Genomic DNA, 22,623 nt, shown 5'->3' with positions numbered 1-22,623 from the left:
TCCCCTGGAGAAGGGAAAGGCTACCCACTCTAGTATCCTTGATGCTAGAATCATAGAGAATCCTCTATGGTCAGAGGAGCCTGGAGGGCTGCTGTCTGGAGGGTCACAAAGAGTCCAATGTGACTGAGTGACTAATACTTTCAACACTTTTTATTCAAATTGACACCTCCTTTGTACTATGACTATTTTTTTTTCTTCATCTTGATGTTGCCCTATGGTTGAAATTCCCAAAGTGCCAGTGTTGGGGTCTTTCTGTGTCTCAGAGAGCTCAGTTATTGATGGACGCTGTGTCTCTGGATTCCCTGCTCAATTTCCTGACCCAGCAATAAAAGGTTTCACTGGGACTCGGCCTTTGAAGAGGTTATTTTGGATTTAAAGGGGTTTCTTAGCACCTTCATTCTCCTTTTGATAACTGCATATAAGAATAATCTCATACCTTTGCGTTTATTTCCATGGTGCTTCAAAACGGGTGCGGATATGATCTTTTATCCTCTTTCGCACTTAAACACTTTGAAGCATGCCTTTTTTATTTTCCTTAAAAGGGGTGAGAGGGGCCCAGAGAGAAATGGGGTCATTCATCCAAGGTCATGAAGCAAGTTAAGACCAGAGCAGAGAGTGGGACCCTGACCTTGGCTTCCCACCCTTTGATCACATGAACACAAGCTGAATGCAAGCTGTTTCTTTAACTGAGTAGAGTTGGGGTTGAAGCATCCTTAAATAGCCCCGCCGTGGATCCCAGTCTTCCCCAAGGAGACCCGGATGTCCTGGAGAGCTCTGGTCCCAGCTGTGTGACAGCACATTGAATACATGTCATTCCTGGCCCACTCACGGGCTCCTCCTCACCCCCTGTCTGTTTTCAAGCCTGGGAATAGGGTTTACTGTCCAGGCTGTCCCCCCAGGCAGCACTTCACCAGGTCCCGCTGTGAAGCCAGGACTCCTCACCTCCCTGAACCCAGAGTCCCCCACCGTTGCCCCAGCAGAGCCCTGAAAGTGGAGATATTACTTGCTCAGTCATGTGGGAAACCCCCCAGGGCCCTGATGAGCAGGGCAAATCCTGGTCCCCTTCTTGAGGATGGGGCTGCTGCTGCTTAGTCACTTCAGTCGTGTCCGACTCTTTGCGACCCCATGGACAGCAGCCCACCAGGCTCCTCTATCCATGGGATTCTCTAGGCAAGGATACTGGAGTGGGTTGCCATTTCCTTCTCCCTCTTAAGGATGAGGTCTTTCTTATACGTCCCTGAGCATGGAGCATGGGGCTGGTATAGAGTTCCTCCTGTTGCTTTGGAGAAAACTTCAGCTTTCAGTGGCCATGCAGGGGAGCAGCTAAGATCTATACTGGTGTGGGTGCATTTTGCCCCTGACCCCAACTTTTGGGGGCTCCCCTGGTGGCTCAGATAGTAAAGATTCTGCCTGCAATGCAGGAGACCCGGGGTTCCATCCCTGGATTGGGAAGATCCCCTGGAGAGGAGCATGGCAACGCACTCCAGTCTTCTTGCCTGGAGAATCCCATGGACAGAGGAGGCTGGTGGGCTACAGTCCGTGGGGTCACAAAGAGTCAGACACGACAGAGGGACTCACACACCAGCCCTTTATCTCTGGTACCTTTCCAGGTTGGGTGGGGTGGTCCTGACCAAAGCTGTTTCCCACACTAGAGGTTCGGGCCTTGTCTCTTCAGGATGGGAGTTTGCAGTGTCCGACGTGTAAGACCATTTACGGGGTGAAGACGGGCACGCAGCCTCCGGGGAAAATGGAGTACCACATCATCCCCCACTCCCTGCCTGGGCATCCGGACTGCAGAACCATCCGGATCATCTACAGCATCCCCCCCGGCATTCAGGTCAGCCCACCCTTGGCCACTGGCTTTTATGACTTCACGTTTAAATGTTTGCAGGTCAGTGTTTGTCTTTAGTTCACCTAGGCCGCTGTAACCAAGGAAAAACACAGAATGTGTTCATGTCCAACCCATCTTTCTGTACACCTGAAACTCACATAACATGGTTAACCAACTATTCCCCGGGGCTCAGTAGTGAAGAATCCGCCTGCAGTTTAGGAGCCGCAGGAGACCCCAGTTCAGTTCCTGGGTCAGGAAGATGCCCTGGAGGAGGGCACGACAACCCACTCCAGTATTCTTGCCTGGAGAATCCTATGGACAGAGGAGCCTGGAGGGCTACAGTCCATGGGGTCACAAAGAGTCGGACGTGACTGAGGTGACTTAGCACACATGCACCCATATAAAATGTAAAAGGAGAACAAAAAACACAGACTTTAAAAAAAATTATTGGATGACAGCTGATATCCCGTGTGGTGTTAGGTTCAGGTGCACAGCAGAGTGGTTCAGCTGTTGCTGTTCTTTGCTCAGTCGTGTCTGACTCTTTGCGACCCCATGGACTGCAGCACGCCAGGCTTCCCTGTCCTTCACTGTCTCCCTGAGTTTGCTCAGATTCATGTCCATTGAGTCGGTGATGCCATCCAACCATCTCATCCTCTGTTGTCCCCTTCTCCTCCTGCCTTCAATCTTTCCCAGCATCAGGATTTTTTTTAAATGACTCAGCTCTTCGCATGAGGTGGCCAAAGTATTGGAGTTTCAGCTTGAGCATCAGTCCTTCCAATGAACATCCAGGATTGATCTCCTTTAGGATGGACTGGTTGGATCTCCTTGCAGTCCAAGGGACTCTCAAGAGTCTTCTCCAACACCACAGTTCAAAAGCATCAATTCTTTGGTGCTCAGCCTTCTTTATGGTCCAACTCTTACATCCATACATGACTATTGGAAAAAAACCATAGCTTTGACTAGACAGACCTTTGTTGGCAAAGTGATGTCTCTGCTTTTTAATACACTGTCTAGGTTTGTCATAACTAGAAAAGCTATGACACTTCCAAGGAGCAGGTCTCTTTAATTTCATGGTGCAGTTATATATATATATATATCCACTCTTTTTTAGATTCTTTTCCCATATAGGTCATTACAGAGTACTGAGTAGAGTTCCCTGTGCTATACAGTAGGTCCTTATTAGTTATCTATTTTATATATAGTGGTGCATATATGTCAATCCCCATCTCCTGCTTTTAAACAGCAGAAATTTATTTTGCATACTTGTGGAGGCTGAGATGTTCAAGATCAAAGTGCCAGCAGACTCAGGGTCTGGTGGAACCCTCTTCCTGGTTCGTAGACCATCCTCTCACTGTGTCCTCATGTGACCATAGGGTGAGGGAGCTGTCTAGTGTCTGCTTTATGAGGTGCTAACCCCATTCATCAGGGAAGGAAATGGCAACCCACTCCAGTATTCTTGTCTGGAGAATCCCATGGACAGAGGAGCCTGGCGGGCCACAGTCCATGGGGTTGCAAAGAGTTGGACACGAGTGACTGACTCACACACACACACACACAACCCCATTCATGATGGCTTCACCTAATCGCCCCCACCGTGGGACACTCCCAGCTCCTAATGCCATCACATTGGGGGTGAGATTTCAACATATTAATTTTGGTGGGAATCCAGACTTTCAATCTATAGCTTTTTGCCCCTGGCCTCTGAAAATTTGTGTCCTTCCTACCCACAAAATACATTCATTCATCCCATCCCAGTAGTCCTCAAAGTCTTAGCACAGTCCAGCACCCACTTTAATTATTTTTTAAAAGTGTTTTATTTATTTGGCTGCTCGGCGTCTTAGTTGTGGTATGTGGAATCTAGTTCCCTGACCAGGGATTGAACTCGGGTCCCCTGCTTTGGCTGTGAGGAGTCTTAGCCCCAGGACAGCCAGGGAAGGGCCCCAGCATGCACTTTAAAATGTAAGTCCAAAGTCTTTTTAAATATCATCTAAACCACAGTGAGATGAGACTGAAGGTATAATTCATCCTGAGGCCACTTCGTCTCCAGCTGTGAACCTGTGGAAGCAAACAGTTTACGTGGTAGAGTTTCATCAGACACTGAATCTGCCAACACCTTGGTCTTAAACTCCCCAGCCTCAAGAACTGTGAAAAATGAATTTCTGATATTTTTGCTGTCATTCTAGAGCAGCCTGAGCTGCTAAGACGATGCTACGCTGTGGTAAGTCTCCTTCCCACCCTGGGGCCCCTCCATCCTGTCTCACCCTCCCCCTCACCACCGCCGTCCTTACTTTCTTATGCATCCTTCCAGGGTTCTTTGTGCATTTGCAGCAAAGGCTTCTTCCACTCCTCCTGGCTTCACACAAAGGGTGACGTACCCACCACATTGTTCTGCAAGCTGCATTTTCAAGGCACAATATAGACTGTAGATCTTCCCATGTCCATAGAGAGAGAACTTCCGCATTCTTGCTTAGCTTTGCATAATCATCCCTTGTATAAAGGGACCATAATCTGTATTCAGCAGTTTCCATGTGATGGACGTATAGGATTGTTTCCAATGTTTTGCTTTAACAAATAATGCCATAATGAATAACCTCTCGCCTATGAGTATCTCCATAGAATAATTTTCTAGAAGTGGAATCTTTTTTGTCAGACGGTATTTGCACGTGTAAGTTGATAGTCCTTGACTTTTGTGGGCATGTCTTTCTTCTTGGGATTCTTCTAAAGACAGCCCAGAGGAAGAAACTGAACAATTTCCCTGGCAGTAAATATAGATGTGGGGTTTCCCAGGTGGCTTAGTGGTAAAGAATCCACCTGCTAATGCAGGAGATGTGGGTTCATTCCTGGTCCAGGAAGATCCCCTGGAGAAGGGCGTGGCTTCTCCAGTGTTCTTGCCTGGAGAATCCCATGGACAGAGGAGCCTGGTGGGCCACAGTCCATGGGGTCACAAAGAGTAGGACATGACTGAGCGACGGAACAACACCAGACACAAATGTGTCCCTTCCTTCACACATTGAAGCTTTTTCTAAATGTTCTGGGGGCTCCCTGGATTCCTTTATTTACCAAATATTTATTAATTTTTCCTCCTTTCCTCCTTCCTCCTTGCCTTGCTCCCTTTTCTTTTATTTAACAAATATTTGAGTGTCAACTGTAGGGCAAACTAGGTGCTAGAGGAATAGTGGTGAGTGACACAGACACAATCTTTACTCCTCCGAAGTCCCCCTTCTACTGGGACTAGGAAGAAATAAAACAGGGAAACGTAACAGCCTGCAGAAGAACTGAATAAAAAACACGGTTCTTCTTTGAAGGACTTAGCAACTAGTCAAGAAGAAATAAGTACACGTCACTAAGCTCTAGAGTAAAAACTGATGTGCACCATTGGTAAAAGATGTGGAAAGCAGGGTGGACAAAGGGACAGAGATAAGACAAGGACTTCAGAGTCTGATGGACCCGGGTTCTGATCTTTGGATGATTTTCTCCTTCGCAGGGGATTTTAGACCTTGACCGCTTGACTCTCCTGAGCTGTGTTTCTTTACCTGCACAACCAGGAAGCCAATATGCAGGGGTTTTGTAAAGATGGGTGATAATGTTTGAGGGTGCACATGAAGATCCCAGGCACAGGACCAAGGTGCTCAGTACCTGGCCCCCATCATTTTTGGGTATCCTACTTGTCAGGGCAAGGAAGAGGGCCTACGTCTGTCTGTCTGTCTGTCTGTCTGTCTGGGACAGTCAGAGGAACCTTTCTGGGGCAGGGCCCTCGGTAGTAGGGCAAAGACATGAAGAAATGGAAGAGAAAGTTTTTAGTGTTATATTGTTTGTTTGACTTTTTCATTTATACTGGGATATAGCCGATTAACAGTGCTGTGAGAGTTACAGGTGAACAGCCAAGGACTCAGCCACACATGTACACGAATCCGTTTTCCCCACCCTTCCAGGCTGCCATGTAACAGTGAACAGCTGCTACGCTGTCCATTTTAAACACAGCAGTGTGTGCATGTCCATCCCAGACTCCCGAACTAGCCCTTCCCTCTGGCGACCAGGAAGGAGGACCATTTTTAGTCGGAAACAGCAGAGTTTCCGAGGAGAGACAGGAGGGCGGTAGGAGGCCCGTGAAGAAGTTTAATTTGGGTTGAGTTGCCCGGGTGGTGGGGAGGAGGAGGGAGCAGGCAGGGGGAGGAGACAGTGACCCGGTCAGGGGAGGCCCTGACCTCTGGGGCAGGGACCGCGGACTCTCCTCAGCAGGCCGGGGGCACGGCTGGTCCTTGAAGGTCTTTGGGCGGGTGGTTAGGGTCATGGGAGGTCACGTGGTTGGGATGATACTTTAGCAAAGCCAGTCTGGCCAAAGAGTAGAGATGACCTGACCGCCCACTTAGGGGACCACTGCTTCTGGCAGTGACCTCAGGAGGGCTCTGGATGCATATCCAGGGCGATGCAGTTGGATATGAGGACAAACGAGACTTTGGGGGTGACTCTAGGGCTGCCAAAGGGGCTGATGGGTAAATGAATGGAAATATGGGAATCGCGAGAAACAGCCCGCGTCCTTGGTGGGAAGCAGGACAGACTGCAGGGGGCAGAGTGTGGGGTGGGGAAACCACCTGGGAGGATGTGGGTTTTTTCCGGGCTTCAGGACCAGAGGGTGGAGAGCCCGCACGAGGGTCCAGAGGTGCCCACCTGCTGCCTCTGTAGGCGCCACGGTTCCCCCAGGAAAACCCAGGCTTGTGTCGAAGGGCACTGTCCTGACGTGCCACGTCCATCCCTGGAGACTCCTAGGGTCATGCGGGCTTGGGTTGTCATGAGAAGTGAGAAGTGAGGACCTGTAAGCTCTGCCTTCCTTGCAGGAGATGATTCTCCTGGGAGAAGCTATGCATGCGCCCAGGGCACGTTGTGACTTCTGAGCTTAGCTGGTGCCAGGCAGGCGTCTGCGTTGGCCACATGACAGGCAAGGCCCTGGTGGAAGGGGAGCAGAGCCATGGTCAAAACTGGCCACCAGTTGTCCAGCCTGGCTTAGAAACAGCCTTGGCCACGGGAGTGTTGTCAATGTGCTTTCACGCAAATGTGAAATCCAGAAGTGTCCGGTCCTGCGCCCCCCAAAAGACACTGCTGCCTCTTTCTGACCCCTGTAATCTCTCCTTCCCTGAGGCCTCACTGGACACATACTGCTCAGTTTGCAAAATCACAGACAGTCTGAATCACGCCATTCATGTTTGTTTTAATCACATGATTGTTAAGTCATTTTGGAACTGTCATGTATGGTAAGGGAAGATGGGAAATCTGTGTTTTCTTGCAGTTTGGTTATGACTCATTTGCTCACTCATTCATTTGTTCAGCCGGGAGATACTGGTCTCCTGTGTGAGGGCTTGTGCCAGCAGCAATTGGAATCATCCATATTATACTGGCTTTATCTAGTAGGGATTTCAAAACAGAGTTTCATCCCCTCTGAGGAGGGGCTGGGCTGCTCAGAAATGATAGACAAGCATGTGTGTGTAGAGGGGAAATATGTGTATTGATACTGGGAGGAAATCCCTCATTTTTCATGAGCTTCTCAAACGGGCCTGTAGACCATTCTGAACCCTGATTAGGAAGACTGGCTTTTGGCTAAACTCTGATTCAGTTTCTTTCTCACTTGATGGCCTGAGAAGGCTTGCTTCACAGGGGTGTTGGTTGGTGACAGTTGAAATCTTAGGAGCTTTTTAGTCATGCAGATGCCAAGGCATATCATTCAATAAGAAAAGAAAGCAAAACCCATGAGGACCTAGGAGAAAATCCCCGAGAGTCATTCGGGTCCTTCAGATCTCTCGGCCCTTGGCTCAGAGCTCAGAAGCACTTGGGTCATTCTGAGTAGTTCAGCAGTGAAACAATCCAGAGTGCGTGACAGGAAACCTGGGCAGAGGTTTTGGCAAAGCTGTTAACAGTACGGAAGTCATTTAACCTCTGGGGCTTCAGTTCTCCTCTTTTGTGAAACAAAAGAGCTGGAAGAGATGCTGACGAAGATGATATAAACAGCTCCTGGGCTGTGAGAGTGCCCCAGGCTCACCTAACATCACATCCTACAAGGTGAGCATCACCCGTCTTCCCCCCTTGAGGGCTGGGACACCAACAGCCCCAGAGACAGCAGCTCCGGCTCACACAGCTGGAAGGCCCCAGCTCTGAGTCCTGACCCAGGTCCAAGAACTCCAGTATGTGTTAAACCACCACCCCATCGCTCTTTGGGTCTGTTCTCTGTCTAGACCCGATGACTATTATTATTTGGATAGTAATATTTTTATCCATTAGTATTTGGGTCAATCACAACCCTTATCTGAAAGACTTTTTAAAATGCTCTTTGCTCTCTTTTTGCTTTCAGGGGCCAGAACACCCAAATCCTGGGAAAAGCTTCAGCGCCCGTGGCTTCCCTCGACACTGTTACCTCCCGGACAGCGAGAAAGGGAGAAAGGTGAGGGCAGGTATCAGCGTCCTGGCCCCAGCTCTGCTCCCTGTGGTGCTGAACAGAGCTGGGTTTCTGAACTCTAGGCACCCCTGTAATCAAGTCACCATAGAGAGACTTCCCTGATCGTCCAGCGTCACAACTCCGCCTTCCCATGCAAGGGTGCAGGTTCGGTTCCCGGTCGGGGAACTAAGATCCCCGACGCCTTGCAGCCAAATCACCAAAATGAAAACAGAAGCAATATTGTAACAGATTCAATAAAGACTTTAAAAATGGTCTGGGTCAAAATAAAAAAGTCCCAAGTCGTAGTCCAGTCAGCTAGAGGTGTGAAAAGATATGATTACAATTTTATTTTTGTAGGATGGTGGGGGCTGGACTTTTGGCTTTTTTCTCTCCTGGATTTTATGGGCAATAATTCATCTATTTTAAAAATCTTTCTCTAGAGCTTTGCTGCTTAATGGCAGGTCCTGGGAAGAGCAGTAGTAGCAACACCTGGGAGCTCGATGTAAATACAGGACCTTAGAACCTACTTCATTTTAACCAGATCTCAGGTGGCCTGACAGCACCTGAACGCTTGGGAAGCACTGCTCTGGGGCAAGGATCTTAATTTGTGGCATTTTACTTTTTCTGTAATGAATATTTTTGTTGTTATTTAGTTGCTAAGTCATGGCTGACTTTGTGACCCCAGGGACTGTAGCCCGTTAACCTTCCCTGTCCATGGGATTTTCCAGGCAAGAGTAATAAGAATTATAATAATAATAACCCACTGGAGTGGGTTACCATTTCCTTCTCCGGGGGATCTTCTCGACCCAGGGATCCAACCCAAGTTGCTGGCATTGGCAGGCAGGTTCTTTACCACTGAGCTACTAGGGACTCAGTCAATGAACGCTTTGACTTTCCCCAAAACAGCAGAGGGAAAATCTCTGGGTTTCTGGATTCCTAGTGATTCCTGGGATGGCTTCAGTGGTTCCATGAACTCGAAAGTTAAAATTACAACTTCATATTCATTTTTTCTGTGGGTAAGTCCAGAAAAATCACTGGGTTTTTAAAAACCTTTCCTGATCTCGAAAGCGAAAAGAACTGTTGATTTATTGGCCAAGAGATGCGTCTTGGTTAGCACTCTCTAGGTCGTGGCATGTAACAAATGGCCTGTAAATCTCGGTGGCTTCCGCCACCACGTTTATTTCTCATACAGTTTGCGAGTTACTGATGGTGTCCCAGTGGCTGCTGTGGCTTAGCTTTCACGGATCCAGTTCTAAAACTCAGGGAGAAAGAGTTCTGCTTCCGTGTTCCATCCCCCCGCCCCAGTGGAATGGGACAGAGGACCGAGAGGGGTCCAAGTGGAGTGTACAATCCCACCAAAGCTTCCCCCTGAAGCTTGTTACTTCTGCTCATGCTGTTTAGCTGTTCAACAGTTGTGCTAAGTTGTGTTCGATTCTTTTGTGACCCCGTGGATACCATGGAGGCCCGCCAGCCTCCTCTGTCCATGGGATTTCCCAGGCAAGAATACTGGAGCGGGTTGCCATTTCCTCCTCCAGGGATCTTTCTGACCCAGGGATTGAACCCATGTCTCCTGCATTGGCAGGCAGATTCTTTACCATCTGAACCACCAGGGAAGCCCCGTACCTCTCATAGGCTCCCGCAAGTCACGAGCGAGCCAGACCAGGAGCTGGTGTCCTGCTTACCAGGAGGCTCCTTGGCAAAGAGTGTGCCTGGAGTCTCTCACGGCGGGAGAAGCAGGGAGTCTGGGACAACAAGAGAATCAACCATGTCATCCTGAAGAGGTGCCCAGCACAGTGTCCCCAGATTAGGAGTCAGGGCCAGTCCTGGTACCCCTTTGCCCAGAGCCAACAAGTCTCTACACCCAAGGCCTGCAGCCCCAACTGCTGGCTAAACGACCCCACCATCAAGTCCCATGGTTAAAACTGGAATCCTCTTGTGAAGAGCTGTTTCTCCACCAGGTCCTTCTTTGTGTTAATGACATACAGTAAGTCCCCTACATGCAAACCTCCAAGTTGTGAACTTTCGAAGACACGCACGTGCGTTCCACGAGCATCAGGTGTGAATGACATTGCAGCTCCCCTGTCTCCTATTGCTGACAGTCCCTCAGCTCCACCGCCTCCCACGTCCTCTCCCTCCTCTGATCAGTGACTCTTCTTGCCTGTCCACTCGATGCCAGCCCCTGTGTGCCAGCTGTCGTACTGTAGGCTTTTCAAGGTGCTGTTCTGTTCAGTTCAGTCGCTCAGTCATGTCCGACTCTTTGCGACCCCATGAACCACAGCACGCCAGGCCTCCCTGTCCATCACCAACTCCTGGAGTCCACCCAAACTCATGTCCATCGAGTCGGTGATGCCATCCAACCATCTCATCCTCTGTCATCCCCTTCTCCTCCTGCCCTCAATCTTTCCCAGCATCAGGGTCTTTTCAAATGAGTCAGTTCTTCCCATCAGGTGGCCAAAGTATTGGAGCTTCAGCTTCAGCATCAGTCCTTCCAATGAATATTCAGGACTGATTTCCTTTAGGATAGACTGGTTGGATCTCCTTGCAGTCCAAGGGACTCTCAAGAGTCTTCCCCAACACCACAGTTCAAAAGCATCAATTCTTTGGTGCTCAGCTTTCTTTATAGTCCAACTCTCACATCCGAGGTACTGTACTGTAAGATTAAAAATGTTTTCCTTATTTTTTGTTTGTTCTTCATGTATTGTTTGTGTGAAAAGTATTATAAACTACTATTATGGTACAGTACTGTATAGCTGTTTGTGTTAGTTGGGTTGGACTTATGAACACATTGGACTTACGGATGCGCTATCTGGACAGAACTCACTCATATCTAGGGGACTTACTATGTTCTGTATCCCTGGAACCAGGTTGGATGCATGAACATCATAGATTCTGGCCTTGAGCCACACATTCCTCCCTGCACTGCCCTCTGGACCACTTGAATCTTTTCCTAATCCTCCAAACTATTCTGTCGCCAGAATAGTGATCCTGAAACAGTTTCTCACATCAGTCTCCTTTGTTTAATGGAAATAAAGTGAGAGAAAACAACGCAAAACTGTTAGGATGGTTTCCCTTCCTTCTTTACAAGGATCATAGTCTCGGTTCAGTAGACAAGACCTCCCACAACTTGGGTCTGAATTGTCCCTTCCCACCAATTCCTCGCCTTTATCCCCTCATGCCTGCTGTTCTCAGACCCTCACTCTGGGCTCCTTTGCAGAGCAAGGTGATAGAGCAGAAGCTTTGAACCCAGACCAGCCTGGCTTCAAATCCTACTCCTGCTGCTTACCACATGTGGGAAATGGACATGAAACTGATTTAAGTCTCAGTCTCCCAGTCTTTGAAAGAGTGTGATCATTTCTAGCTCTGTGGACAGGATGTTGTAAGAATTAAATGAATTCTTTGTGAAGAGTTTCTTCACATTTGTGAAGAATCTGCCTGCAATGCAGGAGACCTGGGTTCAATCCCTGGGTCGGGAAGATCCCCTAGAGGAGGAAATGGCAACCCACTCCAGTACTCTTGCCTAGAAAATCCCATGGACAGAGGAGCTTGTCAGGCTACAGTCTAAGGAGTTGTTGAGCCGCATACAGCTGAGCGACTAGCACATACAGCATTGATGAAAGGCTTCCTTGGTGACTCAGTGGTAAAGAATCCACTGGCCAAGGCAGGAGATGTGAATTTTATCCCTGGTTTGGGACGATACCCTGGAAAAGGAAATGGCAATCTACTCCAGTGTTCTTGCCTGGGAAATTCCATGGACAGAGGAGCCAGGCGGGCTGCAGTCCGTGGGGTCACAGAAGAGTATGATGCAACTTAACAACTAATAACAAAAATAAGTATCTGTGAAGTGCCCAGTGTGGTGGCAGCCGTGAGCTATGCCTTGGATGACATGTCTTTCCTGCACCTGTACATTCTTCTCTGTTAATACACCTCAAATCCTACCCATTCTCTGAGACTCAGCTCACAAGCATCCCCTCCGTGAATTCTATCCTGACGCCCACCTGCAGGTCAGCAGAGTCGTGACTGAGACCAGAATGTAAAGGCAGGCAGTCCTGAAGTCAGGGCCCTGCTCTGGCACTTTCAAGTTGCATGACCCAGACCCATCTGTTATCTTTCGAACTTGTTTCCTCTTCCGCAGAGAAGGGATAATGAGCATCCTGTCATAGACAACTGTTAGGACCAATAGGTGAACGAGAGCCTGGCACTTAGTAAGCACTCAGGAAATGGTAGCTCTTAGTTTCAGCATCTTCCAGTCTTTTCTTTCTTTTTTGACTGTGCTGGGTCTTCATGCTGGCTCTTCACAGCACAGACTTTTCTCTAGCTGCAGTGCCTTCTGTTATTGCAGAGCACGGACTCTGGGGTGCAAGAGGTTCTGTTGTTGGGGCACAAGGGATCAGTAGTTGTGGCTCCTGGACTCTAGAGCACAGGGTCAATGGTCATGGCTCACGAGCTCCGAGGACTGTGAGATCTTCCTGGATCGGGAATCAAACCCACATCTCCTGCACTGGCAGGCAGATTCTTGACCACCAAGCCACTAGGAAGCCCCTGCCAGTCTGATCACTATTAAGATTCCTCACCTCCAGCTCACATCATGTTTGCAGTCGTTTGGTTTTGAACCCAGTGCATTTTTATCAGGTGCCTTCTTCACACTGGTCAGGGTGTCAGGCATTTGTCTTCCTCAACCAAGACTCTTTTCCAGTGTAGCTGAGTTAAAACATTCTGCAAGTCCTGGCACGTCTGTGAGCCTCACCCATAACTCAGAGGTAATGATAGCCCCTGCCAGACCTCACGCTAGGATTTCCCTCACAGCCCAGGGTGGTTGTGAGGATCAGATGAAAAAATAACTATGAAATGGCCTGGACGAGGCCAAACACTTCTACCATGTCCCTGGAGGAGCATTGCACAACTTTAGCTGTGAATCAGTTAATGTCACACTCTGGTGGTGTGTGTGACTCCATGGACTGTAGGCCACGAGGCTCCTCTGTCCATGGGATTGTCCAGGCAAGAATACTAGAATGGGTTTCCATGCTCTCCTCCAGGGGATCTTCCCAACCCAGGGATCAAACTCACATTTCTTACATCTCCTGGTGTAAGAGGGCATGGCTGGGGGTGGTGGGCACGGCTCAGAAGATCTCAGGTTGTTCCTAAGACCCTCGAATTCCTAGATCCCAACTTTTTAAATGCATCTATGATGCTGGTTTCCCAGGTGGTGCCAGCGGTAAAGAACCCACCTGCCAGTGCGGGAGATGTAAGAGACACGAGTTCCATCCCTGGGTCGGGAAGATCCCCTGGAGGAGGGCGTGGCAACCCACTCCAGTGTTCTTGCCTGGAGAATCCCATGGACAGAGGAGCCTGGTGGGCTATGGTCCATGGAGTCACAGAGAGTTGGACACGACTGAAGTGACTTAGCATGCATGATTCTGGGCCCTAACCTTAGTTGAGTGGATACATCAGGCGCTGCTGTGAAACCACTCTCATGTAGGGCCCCCTTAAGATGCTCACAACCTTTGGGGGTAAGTGGTACCACTGAAAGCTCAGAGAGGTCATGTAACTTGTCCAAGGCCTCACGATTGGTCCATGACAGAGTCAAGCCTGAACCTGCCAGGTCCCTGACTCCACTTCCCAATTCCTGTCCTTTCCCTGTGCTGCTTGGAGCACTATCGTGCGGGGAGGGCTGGGACCCCAGGGCGGGGAGCGCATCCTCCCCGCGGATGGTCTTTGAGCACAGCGTGTCTGGCGCTGATCTCTCCCGTTTTCGCTCAGGTCCTGAAGTTGCTGCTCGTGGCCTGGGACCGCCGCCTCATCTTCGCCATCGGGACATCCAGCACCACGGGCGAGTCAGACACCGTCATCTGGAATGAGGTCCATCACAAGACAGAGTTCGGCTCTAACCTCACCGGCCACGGCTACCCGGACGCCAACTACCTGGATAATGTGCTGGCCGAGCTGGCCGCCCAGGGCATTTCCGAGGACAGTGCTGCCCAGGAGAAGGACTGAGCTGGGGGGGACGGGCTTCGGGCTGGCAGGGGTGTGGGGACCACAGGGCAAGAAGTGAGGGGAGTCAGGGTGGAAGCTGGTACCATGCCCTCCCGAGCCCCCTGTGCGGGCTCCATCCCCCATCCTTCCGGCCTCAGCGGGGAGCCAGAGTGAATAAGGGGATGTCATTCACAAACCTCATCCAACATGCAGGGGCCACGGGAAGGGGTGAGGGCCGCCTTCTGTTTGTTCCCGTGGAGTTTCGGTGCTGGGTAGGCAGGGACTCCTCCCCTCACATTCCCCACCAGCAGGGGGCACAGTCAGCACACGTGGGGTAGGGCACCCCTTACCCTAGCCTTGTGAAGTCCGAGGCGCCCGTCTCTGCCGGCTTCTTGCTGCTTCCACTCTGCTTGGAGAGCAGAGTCTCTACTTTTCTCTCCTCCCCTGAAGGTGAGGAGCTCTCACTGTGCAAGACTGAGGGGCAAAGGGGTGAACCGCCGAACTGCTGCGACATCGGCAGCCGATGCCTCGATGTACAGCGAGGAAGTGCTTCTCGCTAAGAAGGTTCAAGCAGCGAGGGCTTCCGGGAGCATCTCAGCTCCCGTCACGGTCCTGGCTGCTCCCGCCTCCCGCCCACCCCTCTGCCCTGTCCAAAGAGGCATCCGATTCTCTTATGCAGACGGAAGGACTCTGGGATTCCTCTCAGGGGCACGATGTCTCCCGCCCCTCTCTGATCAGACCAGAGCCTGCGTCCCACTTAGCGTCTGAATTAGTCCTCAGGGAGAGGAGCCCAGCCCTTCCAACTCATCCCAGACCAGCTCAGAGATTCCGTGTGATTCATCCAGTCACTGTGAGTGGGGCCCAGGCTGGCCTTCGCGCCATCTGTGGGCGTTGTGTGTGCGCATGCGAGTGTGCACGCCGCTCGGCCAGGCTCCGCCGCTCGGCCAGGGTGGCGGAGGGTCCCATCATGATCTCACACTCTGGTTCTGCAAACTGTCGGACCCCAGTTCTGATGGGAATGAAACAGCCAGGAGGCGGTCTGTGGACGTGCCTCACCGTCTGACGTCCGTCCGTAGTCAACGTGAACCCAGACCGAGACAGAGCGGATCCTTGGGGGATGCGTAGGGTGCAGGCTGGACGGACCCCTGTGTATCTCTCCCTCAGATATACAGGCCGGATCTGAGCCTGTCCACGAGGACCTCAGCGGGTCTCCGTGCACGTTGTCTAATGAGCCTGGAGGGGGTGCAGGGACCCTCATCTCCCTCTTCAATGACCGGCTGGCCCAGTGCAGGAGGGAGCCTCCAGCCCTTTCCAGCAGGGTCGGGACCACCTTGGGGTCCAGTCCAACCTATGTCCCGGTTATGTCCCAAGACCCTGCCTGTCCTCTCCCCCACATTCCCTTCAGCTCCCATGAAGGAGACAATTGGGGGTCAGAGAGGAAAGATGGGGGGTGAAGAAGGGAACCCCAATTCTGCCGCCTTTGAAAGTGGATCCTCTGAACTCCGTGTTTGGGGAAAGTTCCTCTGGATCCTGATTCAAATTTATATACCTCGTGTCTGGGGGTCTGACATATATATATATATATATATATACACACACACACACATATATTTCATAGTATTTGGAAGGTTTTCGATGCTAGAGAAATGGAAAAGCCTTCAGACGCGGTACTGAAGTTAGAAGCGGCAGCGAAGCTTCTCCGAGAGCCGGCTCAGTGTCCTGCTCTCAGGCCTGCAGACATTCTGACGGGAGGTGGCCAGGGGGTTCGCTCGGGTGTCACCCCGTTCCTGGGGTGCACTGGTGCTGAGCTCGTCCTCCTCTTCCACGTGGCGGAAGACGTGAAAGTTTTAGTCGCCAAGTTGTTCTGGGGATATCAGTTAGCTCCAGCGAAGGGCGCTCTGGCGGGAGGCCTTCCAGCCTCACCCATCAGTCATTTATCTCACCAGCAGACCAGGAGACTGGCCCCCAGCCCACCGCACTTCCGGGCAGTTTCCTGCCGCAGCCGGGAAGGAAATATCCGAACTCAATGGGAGAGTCGTCCCTTAGCGTTTGATGTCAGCCCAAGCCCGTTGCCGGACCACCCTGTGCCAGAGATGGGCTTCATCGTAAGCCCGGTCACACCCCCACCCTCCTTCGGCATCCTTGTCCAAGATCTCCAGGCTCCTCACTCACAGGAACGCGGAAACACACCCACAGTCGGCGGGTAGACAGAGCGCTGTGGCGGGAGGTGGGGCGAGAAGGGAGACTGGTAACTGGCAGAGAGACTGATTTCCCTGGGTCGGGCGGAAGAAGGTGCGGGTGGAGAAGGAGCCGGGCCCAGGGCAGAAAGAAGAGGCTGCAGGGAAAAGGCAGGCAGGCGGTGACCCTTTGAGAGTCGTTTTCACACCCTCCAGCCTCCTGCTGTCAGGATGCCGACTGTACTGATGGCCTGTGTCTCTTCCCGAGATGCTCGTAGGGGCTACCTCATCTGCTGCTCTTCTAGTGGGACTTTCTGGGCAGAAGGAATCATTCATGTCCCTTATAACACTGTGCCAGGCGAGGGGGGTGGGAGGGGCATGCCTCTGCCCTCTCTCTCATGCCAGCCTGGAAAGGTACAGCCCTGGGTTGGGCGAGAGCCCCCACCGGCAGAGGTCCTGCGCATCCATCACTCGGACACAGGAAGTCCTCCCGCTGGAAGCCCTGCTGTGTTCCCTGCCCCGTGCAGGGAATCCCACCCCGGTCCGCTCATCTCTTAGCACCAGCAGCCTCGTTTCTCCCCTCCCGAGTCTCCAGGGAGGACACGTGGGACTGGAGACAAACCCTGTTAGTGCTCATCCCTTGAAAGGTGGATCGTGTGAGTGTGTGTGTAGTTGCCTTTGTGTTTTCATCCCCGTTTTGATGCCTAGACTTCTCTGTGGTTTCACGCCTCGTCCCAAGTGCTCGTCCTGGTGTTGTGGGCATGAGATGGTTGGGGGGAGGTCCTGTGTGGTACAAGGAAGGGCCCTGTCCTCTTTTCCTGGTCTGTGGTCCCTGGCATTGATGGTGGGGCGGGGGTGGTTCTGGGGAAGAGCGGGTGAGTGTCCTGTTGTAAATCACTGTAACTGGTGTGTTTTGAATTCCTTGGTGTTGCTCTGTGAGTGGACATCGCCACCTGGTGCTCATGAGGTTTACGTGCGGAACAATAAACGGCAAACAACAACCGTAAACTGTCTCAGCCTGCTTTCTGTCCCCTGGTGCGCCTACCGGTGAAGACTTGGTGTACCTCTCCAAGTCCGTGAGCAACCGCAAGTCCTTCCACTGAACGGGAGAGTCCCTTTTTCCGCTCTTTTTTACTTCTTTAGCCACACATTCGACCAAGTAACCTACTTTGACTTCTCGTTCCTCTAAAGAAACAGATGACCTGACAGGGGGAAATAAGTGAAACAATAGGGGAAAGACCGTCTTAAAAACCGTGAGTGTTTGCTTCTTAAAGTTCCCTTCACTCGACCACAATATCGGGTATGTTTCAATAGCTTGCAGGCTGTGTTTTTCAGTTGTACTCAATTGCTAAGTGGTGTCCAACTCTTCAGCCCCACGGACTGTCCCCCACCAGGATCCTCTGCCCATGAGATTTCACAGGCAAGAATACTGGAGTGGGTTGACATTTCCTCCTCCACTTTTTCAAATCTTGATTCAAATGAGAACACAAAGATAAAATGCAATTGCAAAGGGGCTTTTGTCACCCAAATGTGTCCTTGTTTCTGACAGTCCATGGAGTGTGGTTTTCTTGGAAGTCTGGATCAGTGTTTCCACAGACTCCAGCCTGAGCTAGCCAGTCAAGAAAGCGGGCCTCAGAGAGTGGAACCTATGAACCACCCATCAGGGTTTGGATTTTGTAAAGTGACTTAATGAATGTAAACCTCAGGCTATCTGATTCTGATTTCCTGGGGACGAACAGAGTCACATTCCTTAAGTACACATTTTAATATATATTTACATGCAACGTTGTTAGAAGTATGAGTTGGTGAAGAACTTTTCATTTCAGTGGGCTGTTAGTACATTAAAAGTCTCAGAGGTTAAAGGTATACTTTATTTATCCGACTCAGTGATCTTCAAAGAACTTACAGGAAAGTCAGTATTGGCAGGAAAGTGGTTAGCTTGGCTGAAACATACCCACAAATCCCCAGAGGTGAGGGACGGCGTTTTAATGCTTAAGAAGCAGGGGTTTGGTACAGAGGTTGTAGAAATCTCTGTCTGACTGAGAGCACAGCTCCAGCTCTGAGTCACTCCTGCATTGCAGTGGGAGTGACTGTATGACCTCCCTCTTGCCTTCCCACAATCTGGGACAGGTCAAGCTCCCAGAAGAAGGACCTGGTAGAAGCCAAACTCGTGACTACAGGTGTTAAATGAGGACAGGACAAATTATCCTTCATAGAAGATAACTCATCCATGACATTCAATTTGGTGAAGAAATACATAGCTTTAAAAAAAATGGTGCTGAATATTAACAGAGTCACCCTAATAATTACAATTAGGTGAGACCATTATTAAAATTAGGCAAAGTGTCAAATGCCAGGTGACAATCATGCATCCTGGGAGGTGTCCCAGGGGAGTCAGTGTGGGACTGAAATAAATGTGCCACAAATGATGTTGGGTGTCTGTTTTCATTTCATTTCATTTAACATTAATTTGATCATGTCAACCTCCTTTCTGCTGGAGAAAAGAAACGGACAGGGTACATAATAGGAGTTTTTCTATCTTATTCAGATTTTGGGGATGAAGTGATAATTTGATGTGGGTTTACTTTGACTTCTTGCATCTTTCTTGTCTTCCACCCTCAGAAAAATTTTTGGAATGTGAGGCGTGTGTACCTGTGCATTGAGGGGGGTGTGATTCTCCCACATGATGTGAGAATAGAAAGGGGAGATGGTCATCTATGGAAGAGGGAGGGATGGTACCTGGGTAACAGAACATGAGAGCGTCATGCTTGATCTAGCCAAACCTGCAGCTCTTCTCTTTGTCCCACTTATGATAAGCTGAGCAGATGAAACCAGGCAGCTGACTGTGGGTAAGAATTCCAGTTCCCCAAGAGCACCAGAACCTTTTCCAGCTTTCACCCTTTCTTCACTCACTGCTGGTCTCCAAACCACCTCTTCTCCCTTGAGCTTCCTAAGAGAGGTTTGAATGTTAAAGTATTCTCTGAGGACTTTACAACACTAGTCTGAAGTCCAAGAGTGGCCTGGTCTCACTAAGTCTTAATTGTGGGGAGCTTGAAAAGAGTGGGCTTGGTCTAGGCACCCTTTCCTGGTTCAGAGGACTCTGAGATGGTCCAGAGGAGATGACACAGTCATCAGTACCTCAAAAATGAAATGTGAGAGCCAAGCAGGACCTCCTGCATCTTCTGGGGGCTCTTCTCAGAGTGTGAAATCCAGACTGCTTTAAAAAAAAAACACACAAAATGGTGGGAGGGTAACATTTAAAGACATCCTTAGAGCTCATGAATTGGAAACCACGACTGACCTCAGATTAAATGCATCTTCAAATCGGAATATGAATCTTCTCCCTTGTCCTTTTTACACATAAGCTTTCAGGTGAAGATAATGACACACAGCGAGAAGAGATGAGCCCCTCAAGTTTTAGGATGACTTTTGCTTAAAAAGTCACAACTGCCCTCCAATCCCTCTCCCAGCTCTGTCCTTGTAGCTCTGTTTATTTCCTGGCCCAGAGACCTAGAAAGTCAGTTCCACAAGGACTGCTGTTGCACTTGACACAGCAATATTTAGGAGGGCAGAAGTGGAGAGAAAAAGAAATGAAAGACAATTTGAAGGCCTGACCAGGGAGGAGAGAAACGGTGTCCTGAGAGTCTAAGCAGGACTCTGTGCCTGCTCTTGATCAAGGGCATCTCCATTCACGGCAGTGCCTGCGGCCAAACTCTGCTTCTCGTCCTGGAGCACCTGGTATCCCTTTTTCCTGGACTTCCGGGCGCCATAGATGGCCAGGGCAATGACCCCTGCCAGGGCAACGGTCACCCCCAGGGTGAGCCCCGCGGCTGCTCCTCCAGACAGACCCCCACCATCTCCGTGGACGACTCTCATGGCCCTGCGAAGCTCCAGGGGCTCCCCCAGCCTCCACTGGTGGGACTGGGGATCTTTAATCCAGGAGCTGGCCGTCTCGGAGTTAGTCACCAGGACGGTGTTGGTGGCTGCCTGACTCATGAGCGGTGGTCGGGTGTAAGGAGGAAGCCTGACAGGAGGCAGAGACCCTCCTGTAAAAAGCCCGGCTTTGATGCAGTAAGACACTTGGCACCCATCACTGATGAGGGCGAGGTGTTGGCTGAAGCCCCCCGGACACTTTCTTAGAGAAGGCGCCCCTAGATCTTTGGATGTGGCAGAATCCACCAAGGGGTTCCCCACCACACAGCTAAAGAACCCACCAAAGGGGACGGAAAATCTATATCCCAACTCATAGTCCTGAGAGGCACATACCTTGAGGTTTTCAAAAAGTCTCAGTTGAAAATAGCCGGCTGGGCATGACTGGGCATTGGTCAGAGGGTTTATGCTCTTACTGCTGAAGAGCCCGCCGAAAAGGAGCCCTGAGTTTTCGGGTACGTGCCCACTGGCTGCGCACCAAAATGCCCTGAATTCAGCCCTGGCTGCTCGGAACACGTCTTCACACACCGTCCTGCAGAAGATGTAGAGGGCACACTTGCGCGAACACTCCAGGTTGTTGTACCCCTCTTCGTGGGTCTGGGCGAGCAGCTGGACTGGGGAGTAACCAGAGGGGCAGGACATGCTGCCGGTCAGCGGATTCTTCTGCTCCAGGTGCTGGCAGAGCTGGACAACCTCATTCCCCGAGAACTGGGTGCATTCCTGGTAAACTCCCCCGAAGGAGAAATTGGTCATCTTCCCCTCACAAGAGCCATCGTCGGTGTTGGCTTGGAAGTTGAAGTTGGGCGAGTTGAGATCCGTGCAGCCAGGGTAGGTGTTGACCGCATAATACCTGCGCACAGCCGCTTCCACCGTCTTCGACAGCTTTCTCACCAAGGGCCCCGGCAGGTCAGGCAGTCGTTCGGGGTTGATGAAGAAATACAGAGGCAGGCCAGCTCGGTCCATGGCCACCAGGTGGTTGGTGATGCCCTGTTGCCAGGCCTGGAGGGTGATGCCTGGGTAAAACGGAAGTCCTCCGATGCTCTGAACTCTGGAGTTGGTTCGGTTGGAGAGGTAGCTCTTGGTGAAGGCGTTCTGTGAGGTGTAGTTCTCCTCAAATTTGAAGTTGACAATGTTCAGGAAGGTGATTCCAGCGGATGTGGTCAAGGCGCTGCGGCTGCTCTGGCTGTCCTGCAGGAAGGACGACCTGATGTGATCCTCCTGGATGAGCGCGGCCCCTGCATCCACACCGGTGATGACATGGGTACCGTAGTTGAGGACCAGGAGTTCTGCCAAGTAGGTGGCCATCCGGGTCTGGTTGTTCTCCAGACGCTCCGAGATGTCCATAAGCTCCTTCTTAAACACCCAGCTTAGCTCTGCATCTGGGTTGATTTTGACCGTGTAGACCAGGTTTCTTACCTGAACCTGGGTAGTTACAGCTTGGTCCTTCACCTGAAGGGTCTTTATCCTCTGGAACTCAGGGGAGAACTTGCCGTTGACTTTGGAAAAAAGAGAGAGCTCCATGTTGATGGAGTTGGAGGTGGTGCTCTGGTAGTTCACCCAGGACTCCAAGATTTTGGAGTTCATCTCCAAGTTGCTCTGCTTCTGGGGAATGGTGAAGATCTCATCCGGGATGATGTACTGCCCATCTTCCGTGGTCCTGCAGTGGGTGTAAGTCAACTCCATCACCCGTCCCATGTCCACATTCCGCAGGTTATCCCAGCCGCCTCCAGGTAAGACGGACAGAACGGGCAATTTTAAGGCATTCTTGCAATTTTGAAACCCAGCCTCATCGGTCGCTCCCCGAGATGTGTCCATTTTAGCCCATGTTGCCACCGCCCAGATTAGAAAGGCACCCCTGAAGCTGTTCATGGCTCAGATAGCCCCGGCCTGACCCACTGGTCCTAAGTTGCAGCCAGCAGGCTTGGGGCAGACTGAACTGATGGGAAAGAAAGCCGTTGCTGAAACAAAAAGTTCAGCAGTTCTCCTAAAGCCACCAGTTCCTCTTTGGGCTAGTCTAATCTCGAAAGGGGGAAATGAGAGTTGATTTGAACACTAATGTCCATCAGGACTTTGAAAAAATTGTGTGGCCCTAGATAGCAAACCCAGCCCTGTATCCTGAACAGTCAGCTAGCCTAACTGCCCCTGACCTCCCCTAGCACCCAGCTGGTTACTCTGTAGCAGCAGTGGGCACTTAGAAAAAATACCACCACACACCTTACCGTTACCCCCATGAGAGCATTCCAGCTTTGAAAGAAAGCTTTGGTTTCATTTTTTGCTCACTGTCTTGATGG

At 50.7% G+C, this 22,623-nt stretch overlaps 2 protein-coding genes across 7 annotated transcripts in view; one reads left to right on the top strand and one right to left on the bottom strand.

Moving 5' to 3' along the window:
* Window positions 1-17,410, top strand: part of DTX4 (deltex E3 ubiquitin ligase 4) — a 39,991-nt gene extending 22,581 nt beyond the window's left edge. For 3 of the 6 annotated variants that reach the window (XM_070464657.1, XM_070464656.1, XM_070464658.1), the window contains exons 7-9: window positions 1,676-1,837; window positions 8,172-8,261; window positions 14,013-17,410. In XM_070464657.1, the coding sequence (XP_070320758.1) occupies window positions 1,676-1,837; window positions 8,172-8,261; window positions 14,013-14,246 (486 nt within the window). In that variant the 3' untranslated portion in view covers window positions 14,247-17,410. Of the gene's footprint in view, window positions 1-1,675; window positions 1,838-3,829; window positions 4,422-8,171; window positions 8,262-14,012 lie in introns of those variants that run through there. The other 3 variants (XR_011486642.1, XM_070464659.1, XM_070464660.1) reach the window with 3 other exon arrangements.
* An 842-nt stretch (window positions 17,411-18,252) lies between these two features.
* On the bottom strand, window positions 18,253-22,303 carry MPEG1 (macrophage expressed 1). The gene has a single exon (XM_020911685.2). The coding sequence runs from the start codon at window positions 22,199-22,201 to the stop codon at window positions 20,048-20,050; it is 2,154 nt and encodes a 717-aa protein (XP_020767344.2). The 5' UTR covers window positions 22,202-22,303; the 3' UTR covers window positions 18,253-20,047.
* Between the last annotated feature and the right edge of the window lie 320 nt (window positions 22,304-22,623).

This window comes from Odocoileus virginianus, unplaced genomic scaffold (assembly GCF_023699985.2).
Source record: "Odocoileus virginianus isolate 20LAN1187 ecotype Illinois unplaced genomic scaffold, Ovbor_1.2 Unplaced_Contig_52, whole genome shotgun sequence".
In the NCBI taxonomy this organism is placed as follows: Eukaryota; Metazoa; Chordata; class Mammalia; order Artiodactyla; family Cervidae; genus Odocoileus; species Odocoileus virginianus.
The sequence above is the reverse complement of the archived record's forward strand: the minus strand, read 5'-3'. Positions and strand labels throughout refer to the sequence as shown.